At 38.8% G+C, this 18,871-nt stretch overlaps 1 protein-coding gene across 6 annotated transcripts in view; it reads left to right on the plus strand.

The window, feature by feature from the left end:
- Nucleotides 1-18,871, plus strand: part of dbn1.S (drebrin 1 S homeolog) — a 63,942-nt gene that overhangs the window by 35,393 nt on the left and 9,678 nt on the right. For all 6 annotated transcript variants that reach the window (XM_018254348.2, XM_018254350.2, XM_018254349.2 and 3 more), the window contains 5 exon segments: nucleotides 5,317-5,372; nucleotides 11,595-11,707; nucleotides 18,061-18,135; nucleotides 18,563-18,709; nucleotides 18,781-18,858. In XM_018254348.2, the coding sequence (XP_018109837.1) occupies nucleotides 5,317-5,372; nucleotides 11,595-11,707; nucleotides 18,061-18,135; nucleotides 18,563-18,709; nucleotides 18,781-18,858 (469 nt within the window).

Genomic DNA, 18,871 nt, shown 5'->3' on the forward strand with positions numbered 1-18,871 from the left:
GGCACCGTTAATTCAAATCCGGGTCCTATCTCAGCTCTGGCCAAATGTGTGGCATAGAGAAACAACTTCCAGCAATAAAACAATATATCATTGAAGCATGTATGACAAACATCCTTCTCTAGTAAGATACAGTAGGCCTGCTCATATAGTATATAACCGGTTGTTTGTCATCAGGCACCTCTCTGTTTATCCTATTGCTTCCTCAGTTTGTTCCAACCTCAGGTTCCTCCGTCTGCTGCTATGGCAACCACTGCTGTTTATGACTGAGCTGTGGGGTCTGCTCTTTGTGTGAATGTGTGAGAGAAAGAGGGTCTGTGGTCGGAGAGCCACTGTCGCAGCATCTCAAATACCATTACCTTGCCCTGACTTTGTTTCCCACAACTTGTTCCCTATTTTCTTTTAAAATTCAACACTTTACCCTCCCATTTTCACTCCGCTGACTAACTGCATATAGATCTGTCACTGCTGGACCTGTAACATATCATTGTGTCCAACATTCTGTTAGTATCAGTGCATGTCTACTCTTCCATCCTGCTTCTCGCTAAACGTCTACTGGTAGTGTGCGTTTGTGGGACCTGGCTGTGCTTATTTGTTTGTGTGGGAAAAACATAGAAGTATCACTGCAATGCACATATTGTAAAACACAAGCACATTTCACATGCCAACAAAAAAACAGCGTTATGTTTGTTTTCACACATAGGTGCTGATAAATCAGCACGAATCAAGATCAATTTAAAACAAATATGCCTGGATTTCTTGCACATGTGGTGTATAAACATAGCATATTTACATATGGTTGCTGAAGTTAGGTGAGAATTTTGTTTTCCTTGTTTAAATGGCATCATTACATAATGGAACTAACTGTGGTTATTATGGAATACTGCAATACAAGTATTCGTTGTAGGCGTTTTGGTGCATACATTGCTACAAATGGTTTGTTGTTGTTGCACCTCACAGTGCTAATGATGAAATTCAGATTGACATAAAGCTTTGGAGGTCTGTTGGAAATGTGAATGGGTGCAAAGGTTTGTGGGAGAATGGGACAAATCATGGGTAATTTACAAATATACAAGAAAATTTGGAAATGTGGCTCAATCCCAATCCTAAAGCTAAATTTTCAATTTACCCGATACGAGGAAATGACCTTGTTGTATAAACCCCAGGTCTATCACATCCTGGCTCGACCTACATACATCAGCAGTGAATGTGAAAGACGATGTTAAACCGCACTCACCGATATCCTCCGGTGGCTAGGGTGCTGATGTCTAAATTAGAAATACATCTGGTTCACAAGTGAAATTATGCTGCATTACAATTTCGTAAAAAACTCCATGTGTAACATAGCCCTAAAAGTAACCGTACACTGGTCAGGCGCATACATTTGTGCTTTCCGAACAGTGCAGTGCAAGTGGGTTGAAGTCTGATTAATAGGTTAAAAGTTGAGACTGAATGCTGAATTGCTTTCTTAGATATCCCTGGAACTATAAAAGGGTGACAGGCATGAATTACAATGTGTGTATATATATATCTTTCTTATGAACTAATGGGGGCCCAACAAAATGTTTTATCAAAAGGGTGGGGCCTGAATCCAAAAAGACTGAAGACCTCTGCTGTACAGTATTTTAACACTGATACCCTACAAGGGACCACACATGATATGGCCACATTTCTGTTGTCTTGTTCGTTAAAGTCGGCATCCCAATTAATCAGAGCTGTGACTTCCCTTAATTTTGTCATCTGTGGGTGCACTGTGCACTGGCTAACATGGTGCATCAGGATATAAATATTCCTAAACTGCCTGATCGACAAATCAGCTGATGTTCCTAGAGTTTGGTCAAAGGTCATTCTGCCCGGTTACATGTGCCATTTGTTAAAGTTTTATTGGTTCGTGTACAGTCAGCATTAAAGGGGTTTTTCACCGTCCAACATTTTTTTCATTTCAGATGTTTAGATAGTTCACAGAAATATGTTTTTTCAAATTACTTTCAATTTGTGACCATTTTTCTAATATTGAAGTATAAAGTTATATTTTTCACATTTAAATGTTTTCCTAAAGCAGCTTTGGGGGGGGGCACTGACTATGGAAACTGTTCTAAATTGATATATTTAGTTTATACATTTCTTACATTTGGCCCTGCTGAGCAGAATCCCTGAGTTTCAATAAAGGCAGCTGTTAGAATTGATACAATAGTTGCTAATATTCCAGAGGTGCTGCTGAGAAATGTATCGACGAATGCAGCAAATTGTAACAGTTCAGAATGTGCGCCTGGATTACCGAGTTGCCAGACTGGAACACCAGAGACAGGAACATTAAACTTTAAACTTCAATTAAAAAAAAAATTATCAGAAATAAAAAAAAAGGAAGTAAGTGAAATAACCCTAGCAGTGCTGTGTATCTTAATTCATAAGCATTCTGTTTACTTTTATCTCTCTCAAACTTGTCTGCGACTCTAAAATATGACAGGACAACCCTGCCCTTTTCTGGTGTTGTGTATTTTATTATTACGTGTTGTTTTCTATCCACATCTCGAGATTATCTTGTCTTTCCATATAAATTTTCATTTAGAATATTGGAAACCCAGCTGTGTGGTGTTGTTCCTGGTAATGGAAATGTACCTGCAATCACATAAGCAAAACTATGTGGCCATGGACAGACTGCATGCTAAAAACATTTCGACTGAGATCCAGTGAATCTGGCAGCTAAGAAAAAAATCGGCTTTGTGGAATTTATATGACAAGGCAGAATAATATCCACAAATTTTTCCAGTCAAAACCATATTTCCTTTACATATACAAGAAAGAAAAATGATTGTCCTCAAGAAATTATTTGTCTTGTTATTTCAGATGCACTAGATGCTATCATTCTGACCCAAACAGCCCCTGAAGCTTAGCCAGAAGATATGATAGACCATTGCTAAGTTTGTGCTCCCTCAAGGAGCAAGAGATAAGAAAGTGGATAAGGGGTTCAATCTGTTTATTTTTTATGACCTGGTTGGGGTGTAGCAGGAAATGATTTTTGACCGAATCTTGATTTCAATTCAAAAGCAAGAGTGTTTAATTGAGTCGAACCCAAACTTACAGTATACCGGTGTATTTCTGGTGATTTGTTTTCCACTAATAAAATTATGTAAACCTATTGGCCTCCATGGAGGTCAAAAATCATTTTATCCAAGATGAGATTGAACAGGTGCCAGAGCTTGTAATCCCACTACTGTGTGTAAGCAATTTATGATTGTCTGGGGAAACGTCTAACAATTCCCAGGAGAAGCTTGTGTTACATATAAAATTTTCCTGAGAAACTGGCCTTTGTGTTTCATTGTACTAATCCATATGCAGCCTGTATCTATGCTGTACCTTTGGGCTTGTTACAAGCAATTCCACAGAGTGCATTCATTGTTTTTTTCACCTGCATGTTTCTATTGCCATTGGGTCATGTGCTGTGCTGAGAACCAGGTAAACTGAAAGAAATGTGATAAAGAGAAGTCAGAAGTTTCAAAAGAGATACAGTTGTATGTAAGAAAGTAAGAAAAGTACTATCATTTAGTCATGTGCCAAATCCATAATTTTCAAATTTGGCTTGATCACATGAGGGATTCTTTAGTAGTGATGGGCGAATTTGGGGTCGTTTTTCGGGGCGCGGGAATTCGCGCCTGGTGAATAAATTCGCCCATCACTATTCTTCAGTAAATTTCCCTAAATTTTTCTGGTTTATTTAGATTTTGTCTATACATTTGTACAGCTGAGGCTTGGCATCTGTTTGCACAATGTTTATCAGAAATCATCGTATGGTATTGTATTGGACACACTGGCTTTCATGGTAACATTTAAATAGTTTACTAGATGTAATTTGCAGGCCAGTAAAACTAGGGGGGTTATGTAATAAAACTCACTAATTTTGCCCAGGAGAAGTATGCCATGGCAATCAATCAGCACATAGAATTTACTAGTCACCTGCTTAAAAGAAAACGTCATATTGGATTCTATGGGCTACTGCTCTTGGGCAGACTTAGTGCCTTTTATTACATATGGAGGTTTGACTATTGTGGAGCAGGACCCATAATTTGACCGTTATGCAGTCTAGGATGGCTCTCCATAATCCCCCCAATAATATAAATGTAAATAACAGTAGCTAAAATTGGGTACCTAACTGATTCTAATTACATTTTTGGGTGATGAAGCTAATTCCCCAAATTCATTATATAAAAAAAATATTTAAAGTATGCAATTCATTAATGGCTTGTTATCATCTTGCTAACAAACATTCAATGCATCAATTGCTTGCCAGTTGTGGCAGTTTAAGAGCCACATAAACTATCTATTCTATGAATAAACCATCTATTCTATGTGCCAACCTATTTTCATGGGTCAAACCATGCTTGGAGCTGTAGCCCAGTTACAGTAGCACTAGATTATGCACATTTCCAAACTCTCTAGGGATGCTGGGTGAATTGATGCAAGAAGATCCTCAGATGAAAATCCCACTTGCTATTTTTACAATTGATTTTCTGTTCTTGGTTAATACAGTTGTTGCGGAGTTGTTGTTTAAAAGCTAAACGGCAATGTATCAGAAATTTCACTGCAGTAGAAGATTGATGGGCCAAAATTGCTTGAAACAAGCTAGTAGGGATGAATCTTATTGAATTGTATTCTTGCACATGTAATTAATACTGAGATGCCTACTTTGTAAAGCTATGGGGGCTTAAATAGGTCTGTTTTTGGGAAGATTTGTTCCCTATATTGCTACACTTAGCTAAGTCACCTAAAATCTATGAAAATGAGGAATGGCACTAAAATGTGTTGTTAGATTGTAGGAAATTAAAGGGGAACTCTGGCTTCCAAACCAAAATTTGATAGAGGCCCACATAACACAGAAACCCCTAATATATCCATCACAGTTACCTGTTTCTTCAAAAAGTATGAATAAATTGCATTTTCTATGCTGCAATACAGCTATTACAGTTCTTCTCTTTCTGCATCATTTGAAATCCTGGCAGGGAAGGAGTGATTAAAACACTGATGTTACAAATTGTAACAATAGTTACAAAGTAACAGTAGTCAGCCAGCTCAGCAGGAGAGCAGGGGGCTAGGCTTAGGGATCTCTCAGAAACCATTAAAAATCATGAAAAGTCTGCATATTTTTTGATTGATGTATATTGCAAAGTTGCTTGAAATTATATTTGACTTTTCAAAAAGCTTAAATTATGTTTTTGTGGAGTTCCCCTTTAAATACTGTGCATTTCCAGCCAAATTTTGTTGTGAATTGACATTGTTTTGTGCTTGGTGTCATTTTAACCCTTTCTCATTTGTGTCGCACAGGGCTCTCTATACATATGAAGACAATTCCGATATCCTCACTTTGGCTTCATCAGGGGGTAAGTATTTTTTCTTACACAACCATGCTGGTGAACATAAATTATATTTATCCCTCTGTTCCTTCTGTCTTATATGCAGTAAACATCACGCTCTATAGTTATGCTGTCCTCCAGCATCAAATGCCAAAGCCAGCCTTGGTTATCTATATGGCTAAAAGCAGTCAACTACAAACATTTTTTATATTAAAAATATAAATCTGCTGTTTTTGAAGGATGCGCAAATGGTTTTGGCTACAGGGAAAAATTAAGGTCTAGTATGGCCCATATCTGAATTTCACCAGTGGCAATATAACGCTTTTTCTATTTTTAAAGCAATAAAGTTTGTAGCATTTTCAAGAAACTAAATATGTCAGAGAAGTATTTAGCTTTTTCTTGTATTTGCTACTGTAAATCATGTGCTTCATGAGCTGAGGGCCACAGTTTGTTCTCCTTTTGAATAATAAAGCTCATGTGACACTGGCGCTTTATTGGTCTGGCTGGATGCTAAAAGTCCAGGACCAGTGTTTTGTTTGGAAAATCCAAAATCTTTGCATGATCTCTAGAGCTCTGATGCTGCTTGGTGGTCCCACAGAGGGAATTGTCAGCATTTTCTCACTTAAAGGAATTGTTCATTATAAAAATAAAAACTGGGTAAATAGATAGTCTGTGCAAAATAAAAAATGTTTCTCACATAGCTCGTTAGCCAAAAATGTAATTTATTAATGCTGGAGTGACTGGATGGAACAGAACAGAACACTACTTCCTGCTTTGCAGCTGTCTTGGTTTCCACTGATATGCACTAGCAATACTGCCCCCGTAGACCCACTCCGACGCTAATTTTTAAGCGTGGAGCGGGAGAGGAGGGGCGGCATCTGGGCTGCTGCCTCAGGCAGCAGCAGCCCCAGAATCAGCACTGCCCATTTGGCCCCCCTTCAAATCGCTGACTAACTCAAGTTAGAGAGCTGAAAAGCAGGAAGTTGGGTTCTGGCTATTATGTTAGACATCCAGTCACTCCAGCCTTTATACATTACATTTTTGCCTAACTAACTATATTAGATACATTTTCTATTTTGCACAGCCTATCTATATAGGTGTCTCTCTTCCTCCCATCACGGACATTTACACCAATCGCTGCATCCGTAAAGCCACCAGCATTGTGGCTGATCCAACACACCCCTCACACTCACTGTTCCCACTCCTGCCATCTGGAAAAAGGTACCAAAGCATTAGGGCCCCTCACTACCAGACTGTGTAACAGTTTCTTCCCCCAAGCCATAAGGCTCCTGAATATTCAGGGACCGGACAGATCCCTCTCACACACACACACACTCCATATGACCTTACTATGTGCCACGGTGTTGCATTGCCACTGTACGCCATTGAATAAATAAATAGCCATTGGATACAATTGTTCTCTATGAGCACAACTGCACTTTGTCATGTTCTTTATCATGTTCTTGCTACTGTCATGTCACAATGATACCCCCATCATGTCTGACGTTTAGCATTATTTACTTAACATATTACATCTGCTGAGTGTGCACTGTCTTGTCCTGTCCCTGCACTGTGCTGACCTGTCTTGCAGGAGTTGCATATTTTTGCACTTTCACTTTTTGTCTGTTGTCTGGTACATCTATGTTGTGTTGTGTAGCACCATGGTCCTAGAGGAACGTTGTTTTACTGTGTACTGTACAAACGTATATGGATGAAATGACAATAAACTCACTCTTGACTCTTGATTTACCCAGTTTTTATTGTTATAGTGAACTGTTCCTTTAATAGATTTTTCTTTTCAACACAAACTAACTGCTAAATGTTAACTGAGTGCTGTGGTTGAAAATTCCTATTCTAGAGCAAGAGATCCCAAACTGAGGGTCGCGCAAAAAAAAAAAAATGGGGTCACCAGGATTCCTGTTAATACAAGAACCTTTACCCAACCCTAAAACCTTAATAGGTTATTCCCCATTTAAAAATACATAAAAACTTTTTGTTAGATTATTATTATTTCCATAGTAATTATTTCATAGAGAAAATTTCAGGGAAATGTAAAAAAAAATGAATCCAGTCAGTAGCTGGAACCTCACACTCTTAGAGTGGTGACAGAGGAGGCTACCCTTCTTCTTCGGGTGACTAATCTCCCCTAAATGCAGTGCCGGATTCGCTGGGCGGGCGCCCCTAGGCATGCCGCCCCCAAAAATGTGCCGCCCTAGGCCCGGGCCTATGTGGCCTCGCCACAAATCCGGGCCTGCCTAAATGCCTTCCTTCCGGCTAGAATGTAAATCGCCAGTGGGATGGCAATCGGAAAGATTTGTTTTCCGAAGTAGCCGAAGTTGCCTCACTTAGCATTAAAGGAATTGTTCAGTGTAAAAATAAAAACTGTGTAAATAGATAGGCTGTGCAAAATAAAAAAATGTTTCTAATATAGTTAGTTAGCCAAAAATGTAATGTATAAAGTCTGGAGTGATTTGATGTATATTATGTCAGTCAGATCACTACTTCCTGCTTTTCAGCTCTCTTGGTACACTGACTGGTTACCCTGGTTACCAGGCAGTAACCAATCAGAGACTTGAAGGGGGGCCACATGGGTCATATCTGTTGCTTTTGAATCTGAGCTGAATGCTGAGGATCAATTGCAAACGTACTGAACAGAAATGTACCATGTGGCCCCCCTTCAAGTCGCTGACTAGCTCAGAGTTATAGAGCTGAAAAGCAGGAAGTTGGATTCTGGCTGTTTTATTAGACATCTGTTCACTCCAGTCTTTATATATTACATTTTTGGCTAACTAACTATATTAGAAACATTTTTTATTTTGCACAGCCTATGTATTTATCTGGTTTTTATTTTCACACTGAACTATTCCTTTAAAATCACAACATTTTTCCTTAATGACCAGAATTATTATGGTCATTATTATGAACAAGTGCAATGTCTACTCTTCAAGTGTCATTATCACAATGAGCCCCCCGGCCAAACTGAGTGCACTTTGAATGGTAACTGTAAAGAAGTCACAACTTGCCTGCTCTCAATGGAATCATTAAAGGAATTGTTCAGTGTAAAAATAAAAACTGGGTAAATAGATAGGCTGTGCAAAATAAAAAATGTTTCTAATATAGTTAGTTAGGCAAAAATGTAATGTATAAAGGCTGGAGTGATTTGATGTATAACAAGTCAGTCAGAGCACTACTTTTCAGCTCTCTTGGTTTACACTGACTGGTTGCCCTGGTTACCAGGCAGTAACCAATCAGAGATTTGAGGGGGGGCCACATGGGTCATTTCTGTTGCTCTTGAATCTGAGCTGAATGCTGAGGGTCAATTGCAAACTCACTGAACAGAAATGTACCATGTGGCCCCCCTTCAAGTCGCTGACTAACTCAGAGTTATAGAGCTGAAAAGCAGGAAGTTGGATTCTGGCTGTTTTATTAGACATCTGTTCACTCTAGTCTTTATATATTACATTTTTGGCTAACTAACTATATTAGAAACATTTTTTATTTTGCACAGCCTATGTATTTATCTGGTTTTTATTTTCACACTGAACTATTCCTTTAAAATCACAACATTTTTCCTTAATGACCAGAATTATTATGGTCATTATTATGAACAAGTGCAATGTCTACTATCTATTTACACAGTTTTTATTTTCACACTGAACTATTCCTTTAAGAAGTAGATTCATTGTGCAGAATGCCTAGCTAAAACTGGTATGGGATACCAGATATAGATGTCAAAATAACATACACTAAGGGGCAGATTTAATAAGGGTAGAAGTGGAAATTCTAATTTGCATTCGAATTTTCGAATTTTTTTTTGGTCAAAACTCTCAAATTCGAATTGTTAATTATCCAAACTCGGTTTAAATTCGAATTAAATTTAGAATTTTCGAGATTTATCATACTATGGCCCTTTAAGAACTCAAATTCGACTATTCACTACCTAAAACCTGCCGAATTACTGTATTACTCAAAGGGAGAGGTCCAGGGATCAATTTAGTGTTTTCAGCCTTCCTGACATTTTTTTCTAAACTATGAGCTATCGAGTTTTTCTAATTCTAATCGAATTCGAATTAGTCCGAGCTGAAAGAATAAGATTTTATTTATAAACTTCAATCGTCGAAATTCGAGTTTATGGGAGTTTTTAAAAAAAAAAAAAAAAACTTGCACATATCCGAAATTCAGCCCTTGATAAATGTGCCTCTAATTGTATTATTGAACTGCAATGGTTATGGTTTCATATAAAGAGAGGTTAATCAACAATAGATCAGTAAGGACCTGTTATGCTCAAAATGCTATATTTTGCCTGACTATAAAATACCATATTTGTCTGAAATATTAGTAAGCAGCATTTGTATTTTTTTGCATTATGCCTCACTTATTTAATCCTTTGCTAGGCATTTGCAGTTTCTTTGTAAGCCACTTCCCACTATTCTATTCTCTTCTCTAGCAATGTCCAATGTAATGTCTTCTGGCCAAATATGGTCATTTTTGTGCACTGTATAAAAGCTGTTCACGCTGAGCTGTTGGTGGGTCTAAGCAAGTACTGAATTATGATGGGCTATAGAAATATTCTATGAGGTTTACAATACAATTCAATTTGTGTGTGCTGTTTTCATGAGTTATTGAACATAATCTTTAAAGCCTTCCTAGGCATTTAGCAGCATTAAGCAAGATTTTGTAGAAGTTCCTTCCCTCTGGGCAGTTAAACACTTATTCATGCAAATTATATACATACATACATATATATATATATATATATATATATATATATATATATATATATATATATATATATATATATATATATATATATATATATATATATATATATATATATATATATATATATATATACACACTTCTCATTTATCGGCACTCACCACTCCGCTCGTCACCTGCCGGGTGCTCACAAAAATAGTTAAATTCCACTCGTAGAAAGCACTCACGGCATCATATTTCATAAAAGAACAATAGCCTTTATTCCAACCACATACCAACGCGTTTCGGTCCACAAAAGACGGTCCTTTGCAGACCGAAACACGTTGGTATGTGGTTGGAATATATATTTATATAGTGAATAATGTACCCCCTCTTGTAAATTATAAGGATAGTATAAGTTACCGAGGAGCTTCATGACCATATAAAAACACGAGGCCGAAGCCCGAGTGTTTTTATACAGATCATGGAACTCCGAGGTAACTTCTAATATCCTCATATTTTGCAACTGGGGGTACTTTATTTATTATAATACACAAGTTTCAGCGAGTCATGTGACAGAAATGACATCAGAACTCACCATTTATAACTGATGACATCAGAACTCACCTTTTATAAGGATATAATTTACAAGATATTCAACCTACAGCACACAGCAACTTGGCTGTTGTTCAGGTATCACTGCAAATAAAGGGACAGATGAATTAAGACGGATACCCGTGCCATTTAAAAACGCGGCATGGCCACCTCTGGTATAGGTTATGGTTACCCTTAGCCAGCATCCAAGTGCAGTGAAATTGATGCACAGTCTGGTCTAATGAATTGGGCATCTGTGGCTCCTGAGAACATGTGTTTAATTAGACCCTAATACAAAATTAATCCAAGTCTCTGCAATTAAGGGCTGATTTATCAGAGGTTGAATGTTTAGAGTTTTTTTTACCTTAAATGAACTGGAATGACTTCGAAATTAGTATCTTATTTAAGAATAAAACCTGAACAAATGTTACCGACCCGAAAACTCGAATCGAATATCAGGAAGGCTATCAACATCTTCAAATGGATCACTGGACCTCTGCCATTGACCTCTACATGAACTCAGCAGGTTTTAGTTGGGGAATAGTCGAATTGAATTGTTCCAAGGGTCCAGGTATGGTAAATATCGAATTCAAGTTTGGGTTATTCCCTACTCGAATTTGTGAGTTTTGGCCAAAAATCCAACTTGAGAATTCGAATTTCCAATTCGAACCTTAATAAATCTGCCCCTAAGATGCCGATGACCCACAGAAAAAAAGGGCACAAAGCATGTAACCGACTATGACCTTGTGAAGCTGTGATGTGTCTCTATCCACAATGTTATGTTCTTAAACTATGTATAAACAGCTCAAGGGCAGACATTCTGTCACTATCTCACTTCTCTTCCCCCTGTTTCTGTGAGGCTTCTTGATTTGTGCTTAGCCATAAAGCCTTTTCCACTTTAGATATGTTAATATTCTGTTGTCAAGTTTTACATAACAACCCTAATGTCTTTTGCAGGAGGGGGATTACATGATCTCGCCAGCCACTTTGAGAACCAGAAGGTTATGTACGGATTCTGCAGTGTGAAGGAGCCTCATGCTATGTTGGCTCGATATGTTCTCATCAACTGGGTAAGAAAAAGGACTGAGCTAATTAATTTAGCGGGTGGGCGGTAACTGACTGCCAGAAGTGGATTTTAATTGTAGGCAGCTTCAAACATGCACAGGAAATTGGCCTTATTTGATACTTCCTGTCTTTTCCATTTATTTTTCCTTTTGGCATGATTTATAAAGTTTATAGGATTGTATGTACCCATATCATTCACTTTCATCATGTCTTTGTAGACTGGTACAAATAAGAACCTGTGAACAGCTCATGAGGATTGGGGCTTAAGGTGGGCAATATCGGGCTGATCCGATCGTGGGCCCTAGGGCCCAACGATCAGATCCTAACGAATACCAATGGGCGGTCGGATCGCGGGAACGCATCAACGAATAGATGCGGCCGCGATCCGACGGGATTTTTTGTCCCATCCGATCGAGATCTGGCCGATCTCGCTCGGTGAAGCCCGTCAGGGGGCCCCATACACAGGCCAATAAGCTGCCGACACGGTCTGTCGGCAGCTTTTATCGGCCCATGTATGGCCACCTTTAATCAGACTGCTGCCCATTGTTGTAGGATGATGTGGCTGACTGTAAACAATGCATGGGGAGACATATTTATCAAGGGTCAAATTTCAAATTCATGTGAGTTTTTTAAAACTCCCATGAACTCGAAATTCGACCAATCGAAATTTATTAATAAAATTGAATTTTTAAAACTCTGATGGAATAGAATCGACCCAAAAACTTGAATGTCAGGAAGGCTGCAAACATCTCCAAATTGATCCCTGGACCTCTGCCATTGACTTAAACTGCAATTCGGCAGGTTTTAGGTCGCGAATAGTCAAATTTGAGTGCTTAAAGGGCCAGAGTTTGATAAATCTCGACAAATCTAATTCGAATTTTTAAAACTATTTGAATCGAGTTTGAATAACTCCCTAGTCAAATTTGACAGTTTTGACCATAAAAGAAAATTTGAATTTCAAATTCAAATTTTCAATTCGACCCTTATAAATCTGCCCCTAAATGTTGTATAACACTATTGGTTCCGTGCCTTTGTTTATTTTGATCTAATGGCTAAGGGACAATCCTCTCCCGAATTCTCTTTGGAAGGCCCAGAAACAAAGTTAACTTGTCTAATTTATGTTCATTCTTTGTTAATCGTGTGTTTTAAAAATATTTATTCTCTTTTTTTGCATTTGGCAACAACAAGCTTCATCCAGTCATCTTATTCCAAACACTTTGCAAATCCTAATATAAACAGTGCACACAGAGTTCTATAAACTGAGGCCCATATACCATGTCCTTACAAGATCGTTCATGTATTGTAAGGGGTTTATAGAGAGAGACTCTCTGTATTGCATATCTACATCTCATGGTCTATCATGGGACAATGAAACACAGGACTGTGAATTCCAATATGGGGCTGAACCCTCAGTTTATAAAGTGGCATCTTGTTGTAAAACATAGATGTCAACAGTCCCATTGTCAATTTGATTCTTAAGGTGGCCATAGACACACTGATCCTATCATACGAATCCTCAATTTTCGGATCGTGTGTGGCGTGTGCCGACATCTTTCGTCCGGCGGAGATTGGTCGTTTGGTCGATCGGTCAGGTTTGATTTTGACCTGACCGATCCCGCTGGAGCCCACGGCACATCGTAATCGGATCGTTTGGCCATACGGCTGAACAATCAGATTACCCCCGATATAGCCATGTTTGTTAATGGCATATCGGGGAAAGATCCGCTCGTTTGGCGATGTGGCCAAACGAGCGGATCTTTGCATCTATGGCCACCTTTACTGTTGAAATTGGGAGAAACTTGTATACTGTACTTGTGATTTTGGGCACACTATTCTATATGTTTTATAAGGATTAGTTATTACTAGAATTGTCACACCCTTTATATTTCTTCTCTTTTTGTAATGCCAGCTTTACCCTGTCTTTCAAAAAGGTCTGTATTTAGGGGCCACTTCAGTGGCACAACATTGTCTAGCCAGCACCATTTAGAAGAGCATAAAATTAATGCAATTTGAATCATTTAAAAAAAAAAGTCTTTAGATTTCATGATCTTTGCACCAAAGTGTATCCTAAGCAATCCTAGCTGTTCTTCATGTACAAGGGCCAGAGAGAATGGCAAATGCTTAAAGGGATAATGTCATGGGATATTTTTTTTTTTTTCAAAATGAATCAGTTAATAGTGTTGCTCCAGCAGAATTCTGCACTGAAATCCATTTCTCAAAAGAGCAAACAGATTTTTTTATATTTAATTTTGAAATCTGACATGGGGCTAGACATATTGTCAATTTTCCAGCTGCCCCAAGTCATGTGACTTGTGCTCTGATAAACTTCAATCACTCTTTACTGCTGTACTGCAAGTTGGAGTGATATCACCCCCCTCCCTTTCCCCCCCAGCAGCCAAACAAAAGAACAATCGGAAGGTAACCAGATAGCAGCTCCCTAACACAAGATAACAGCTGCCTGGTAGATCTAAGAACAACACTCAATAGTAAAATCCCATGTCCCACTGAGACACATTCAGTTACATTGAGAAGGAAAAACAGCAGCCTGCCAGAAAGCATTTCTCTACTAAAGTGCAGGCACAAGTCACATGACCAGGGGCAGCTGGGAAATTGACAAAATGTCTAGCCCCATGTCAGATTTCAAAATTGAATATAAAAAAATCTGTTTGCTCTTTTGAGAAATGGATTTCAGTGCAGAATTCTGCTGGAGTAGCACTATTAACTGATTCATTTTGAAAAAAAATGTTTTTCCCATGACAGTATCCCTTTAATTTACTGAAGCAGGCTGTGTCTTCTGATGCTTACCTGCTATGTTCTATTGCTCCTGTCACACTGTGTGAAAGAACTGAGACGGAAGAGCCAGGAGACCATTTTCCAGGTTACATCTTCATAATATTAATGTAAAATTGAATACAGTATCATGAAATAATTAAAAAATGTTAGTACAAAACTGTTTACAATTTTTCGTTGTGTTTTTTACACTGTGCAAAGATCAATTTTACATACATAGCATGATATTTGGGGATGAATACTTTGTCTTTGTCAGTGAACAGTTGCATGTTCTTCTGTTTTAAATATTGTACTCGTTATAAACTTAGCATTCTCAATACGCGTGTACTCGGAGGAACAGCAAACCATTCCCATAAGAAGGGATGGATAGGAAAACATGAGCTCCGTTAACCCAAACCTACACAGGGCAGCAAACCCACATACTAAAGTGTGTCACATGCTGCCTACTTTCCTAAATATTGACAGCTGAAATGTGTCCTCAAGTCTGGATTGCAGAGATTTGTTTTATAAGAAGCAGACAAATGTGTTTCCAGTTTTGGAATAAACTGTTTCATGAGAAGGGCTGGGTCAGTTGGCCCTGTTCTTAGCCTTATGATTTATTTTGTTTTTATACAACATGTGTTATGCAGACTAGCAGCTGTCCTTCCCCATTACTTTTTAAACTTTATGGACCCCCGAGCCCGAGCAGATATTACTGGCACATTTAGACCAGAATATGCCTGCACCCTGAAGTCAGTCTGTATCTGGGGTATAAATAGCAGATTTGGGGCAAATCATGTTGCCCTTTTTATCTCGACAATAAACATACTATATCGTACACCCTGGCACTTTGTGTGATCCAGCTAGTCAGATTCAAATCAAGCAGTATGCAACAGGGCTGAGAGGGGACATGTGTGTGTGTGTGTGTGTGTAAACAGTATATTATTGTTTGTGATTTAACTTTTTTTCTTTATATTAAGTCCCAGTGTGTACAGTTCTCTCTTTCTCTCTCTCCCTTCCTCTCTTTTTCCTTAATTGTGTTTTGCACCTATTTGTCTCTGTATTAATCTATATAACTGGTGCTAAATAAGAACATTTTATTATTGCAATACCTGATGTGTTGCTATTTCTAGATAAGCCCCTTTAGTTTGTGCAGTCAAAGGGCAGAGAGCCTGACCCCTGCCGCAGGCATACGTTTTCTGGTTTTGACAGATTTTGCGACTGAGCACACATAAAATAGAGACTCCATTTCAGAACCATCTTGCTGAAAAAGTACCAATAAGGCAAAGGAAACTGCTTCTGGTTTCTGTGACTTTCACAGCATTCTGCCTTGCATGAGTTTTCTTGTCTTATTGTTGTTCTTGCAAATGATAAGCACTGAAGGCACCTCAGCATGCCCAATTTAAAGCAATAACCTATGACAGTGTGATCCAGCTGCAGGGGGTCCCTATGCACATCATGTAGCTGCTTCTCTTGCTTGTTATGCCCTTCATGAGCAGTTCATATACAGGACCCTGCTAAGCAAGTAACACAGTTGAGTCACTTTAACTTTCAATTTGGTAAGATCTAGTCTGAGAGACCAAGGGCTCCCTTTGCAGTATTATTTCCATAGGACAAGACTCCTGCATAAGAAGGTGACCTTTGTGCCACCAGCTTTGGAAGAATTCTCAGATGTTAGGGGAAATGGCACAAACTTTTAAAGCACTACTACCCCCTACTGGTATAAAAAGTAGCTGCAGAACGTATTGTCATAAGCCTTCCTTTATGACAAGTTGTGTTCGAAGTAGGGATGCACCGAATCCAGTATTTGGCCATTTTCAGCAGGATTCAGCGGAATGCTTCAGCCTGGCCGAACTGAATCCGAAATGTTAAAATCATGTGACTTTTCATGGAAGTAAAACATTTTTTTTCTATTTTTCCCTCCCCCTCGCTGATTTGCATATGCGAATCCAAAAAAGTGGATTTGGTGTATCCCTAGTTCTAACAGTTAGTGATGTGCGGGTGGAGTTTTTCTCAATCGACTTCCCCATTCCATTTATAGACCATGCCGCCCCGCCGATGATGTCACAAAAGGGGCGGGGCAGGCGCAAGTCTATAAAACACGAAGTCGGAAGCCGGCTGTCTAAGGTTGGGGTGGGGAGAGCAGGCCTGAACCGACCCACGGGTATCAGACTGGCCCGCACATCACTACTAAGAGTATTCAAAACAGCACCATTAGCCCCAAAGTCTGGGGACCTCTGCTGTCACTAACATACCCAATTGTGGTTGTGTCAGTGATCAGCAAGAGTTATTTTCCCTGTAACAATTGTCAGAGAAGTTAAACTTTTTAGAATGCTTTTCGTAATTATTAGGAAGGAATTAAAAACAGTTGTACTTTGAGCCGTGTAAGTACAGTTCAGGCCTAAGGCCTACAGGTTAAGCCTGAGGCAAGAGACAGGTGCAGATGAGTAGTTATAAATGTTCTCAGGTTATATCAGACTTTGGAATAATGAGCCCAGGCCTGTCTTGGAAGAAATAGAATAGCGGCAGTATTTGCTGTGATTATTGTAATGACATTTTTGCCCCCTGGTGGCTGTGAAAGGTGATTGCGCATGTGAAACTGTAGATAGAAAATACAGGTAAATCCTGCTCAGTTGTTCTTTAAAGGGAAAATGTGAATTTATAAATATTTTATTGTGTTTTTCAGTGTTATATGATCATCTTTTATTCAGACAACCTTAATTATATTTCCATTTATTCTCATGGATGGCCAAACTGATTGCTCTATGTATCAAATCCCTCATAGACATAAATGAAACTGCATCTCCATTTCCTTAGCTTTATTAAGGAATCATTTTTGATTAGACACGATTGTATTTTTTGTATTTGGTAAAAAGATAAGCCTACATCCACTGACCAGCATTAAATTGACTTTTTTCCTGTTTATGTATGTATATTTTTATTTGTATAGCGCTTCCTGAGGGCAGAACACTATACAGCAAAACAATAAATTAGTAGTAATAAACAAGGGGTCACTGCAATAATAAGTAACAATAAGTGCATTATTAGAAATATAAATCACATGAATATAAATATATAATTACAATGCAGATTAAGTGGTCGGTGTCAAGGAGACAAAAGGATGGAGGACCCTGTCCCGTAAAGCTTACAGTCTAAATGGAAGGGTAACATACAGACACAATGGTGAGGGATATTAAGTGCTGTAGGTTACAGTGTGTGTGACACATATAAGTGCCAGTTCCAAGTTCAAGTGTTATCCAGTAACTCCCAGAGGTAGTCTTTGAGCTTAGTTCTGAAGACATTGAGGGAGGATTCTCTCCTGAGAGATTCAGGAATGGCATTACAAATATAAGGAGCAGCAAGCAGTAGTAGTGGGGGGTGCAACCAAGAGGTTTCTGCCAGGAACATATCGAGAGACGAGAGATGTAGTTAGGTGCAAAGGTATGAAGGGCTTTGAAGGTTATGAGGAGAAGTTTGTTAGTTATGGCTTCCCAATGTACCATAGTGTGGTGTTATACGGTATGTGCCAACTTCTGAGTGGGTGAGTAGGGGCTTCCTCTGATAAGTTCCTTTATTTTACATTTCTTAGGTTGGTGAAGATGTCCCAGATGCTAGGAAGTGTGCCTGTGCCAGCCATGTAGCCGAAATTGCAGACTTCTTTCAGGTGGGTCCTTTTCTAAGCAGCACTGAGAGTCTATTTGAATCGCGTGTCACCCTAATTATAAGCAGTGCAATCTGTTTTCTCCAAAATCTCCATAGTTATTGTCAGAGTATCAGTGCCTATATATTAAATACAAATATTTTGTAGTTTTCACTTTCTAAGTACTGTGTAAGAAACTACAGAGATAGAATGAACGTGCTGAATTGTAGGAGGCTACCAAACAATCTTCACTTCTGCCAGACTTTTCAAAAGAGAAATGGTAGCACTTTTAATATACCGTAATTACTGTATATATTCGCTTTTATTCCTTCTGCACTACAGTTTTCCCATTATTCTCTTTTTTGTTAGGAAGGAATTTATTGAACTTTCTGTGTTTGAGTAATGTTCTTTGTTGTGTGAACCTTAATCACTGTCTGTTCTTGTTGAGTAGGGCGTGGATGTAATTGTAAATGCCAGTAGCGTTGATGACATAGACCCTATGGCTATAGGCCAGCATCTATCCAATGGCTCTGGGCGCTTGTCTAGCCCTGTCCTTCAGAGGATACAGCTCAGAGACGAAGGACAAGCCGATCCTGTGGTAAGCATGGTACTTGGCTTAGACTGTATCACCTTTGGGAGTCTGTCTTACACATTTGACTGTCTTTGTAGGGAACCACTTACGAGAAGACAAATGCAGCCATCGAAATGAAACGACTCAATAGAGAACAGTTTTGGGAGCAGGCAAAGGTAACCATACCAT

The sequence above is a fragment of the Xenopus laevis genome, chromosome 3S, assembly GCF_017654675.1.
Source record: "Xenopus laevis strain J_2021 chromosome 3S, Xenopus_laevis_v10.1, whole genome shotgun sequence".
Taxonomy (NCBI): domain Eukaryota; kingdom Metazoa; phylum Chordata; class Amphibia; order Anura; family Pipidae; genus Xenopus; species Xenopus laevis.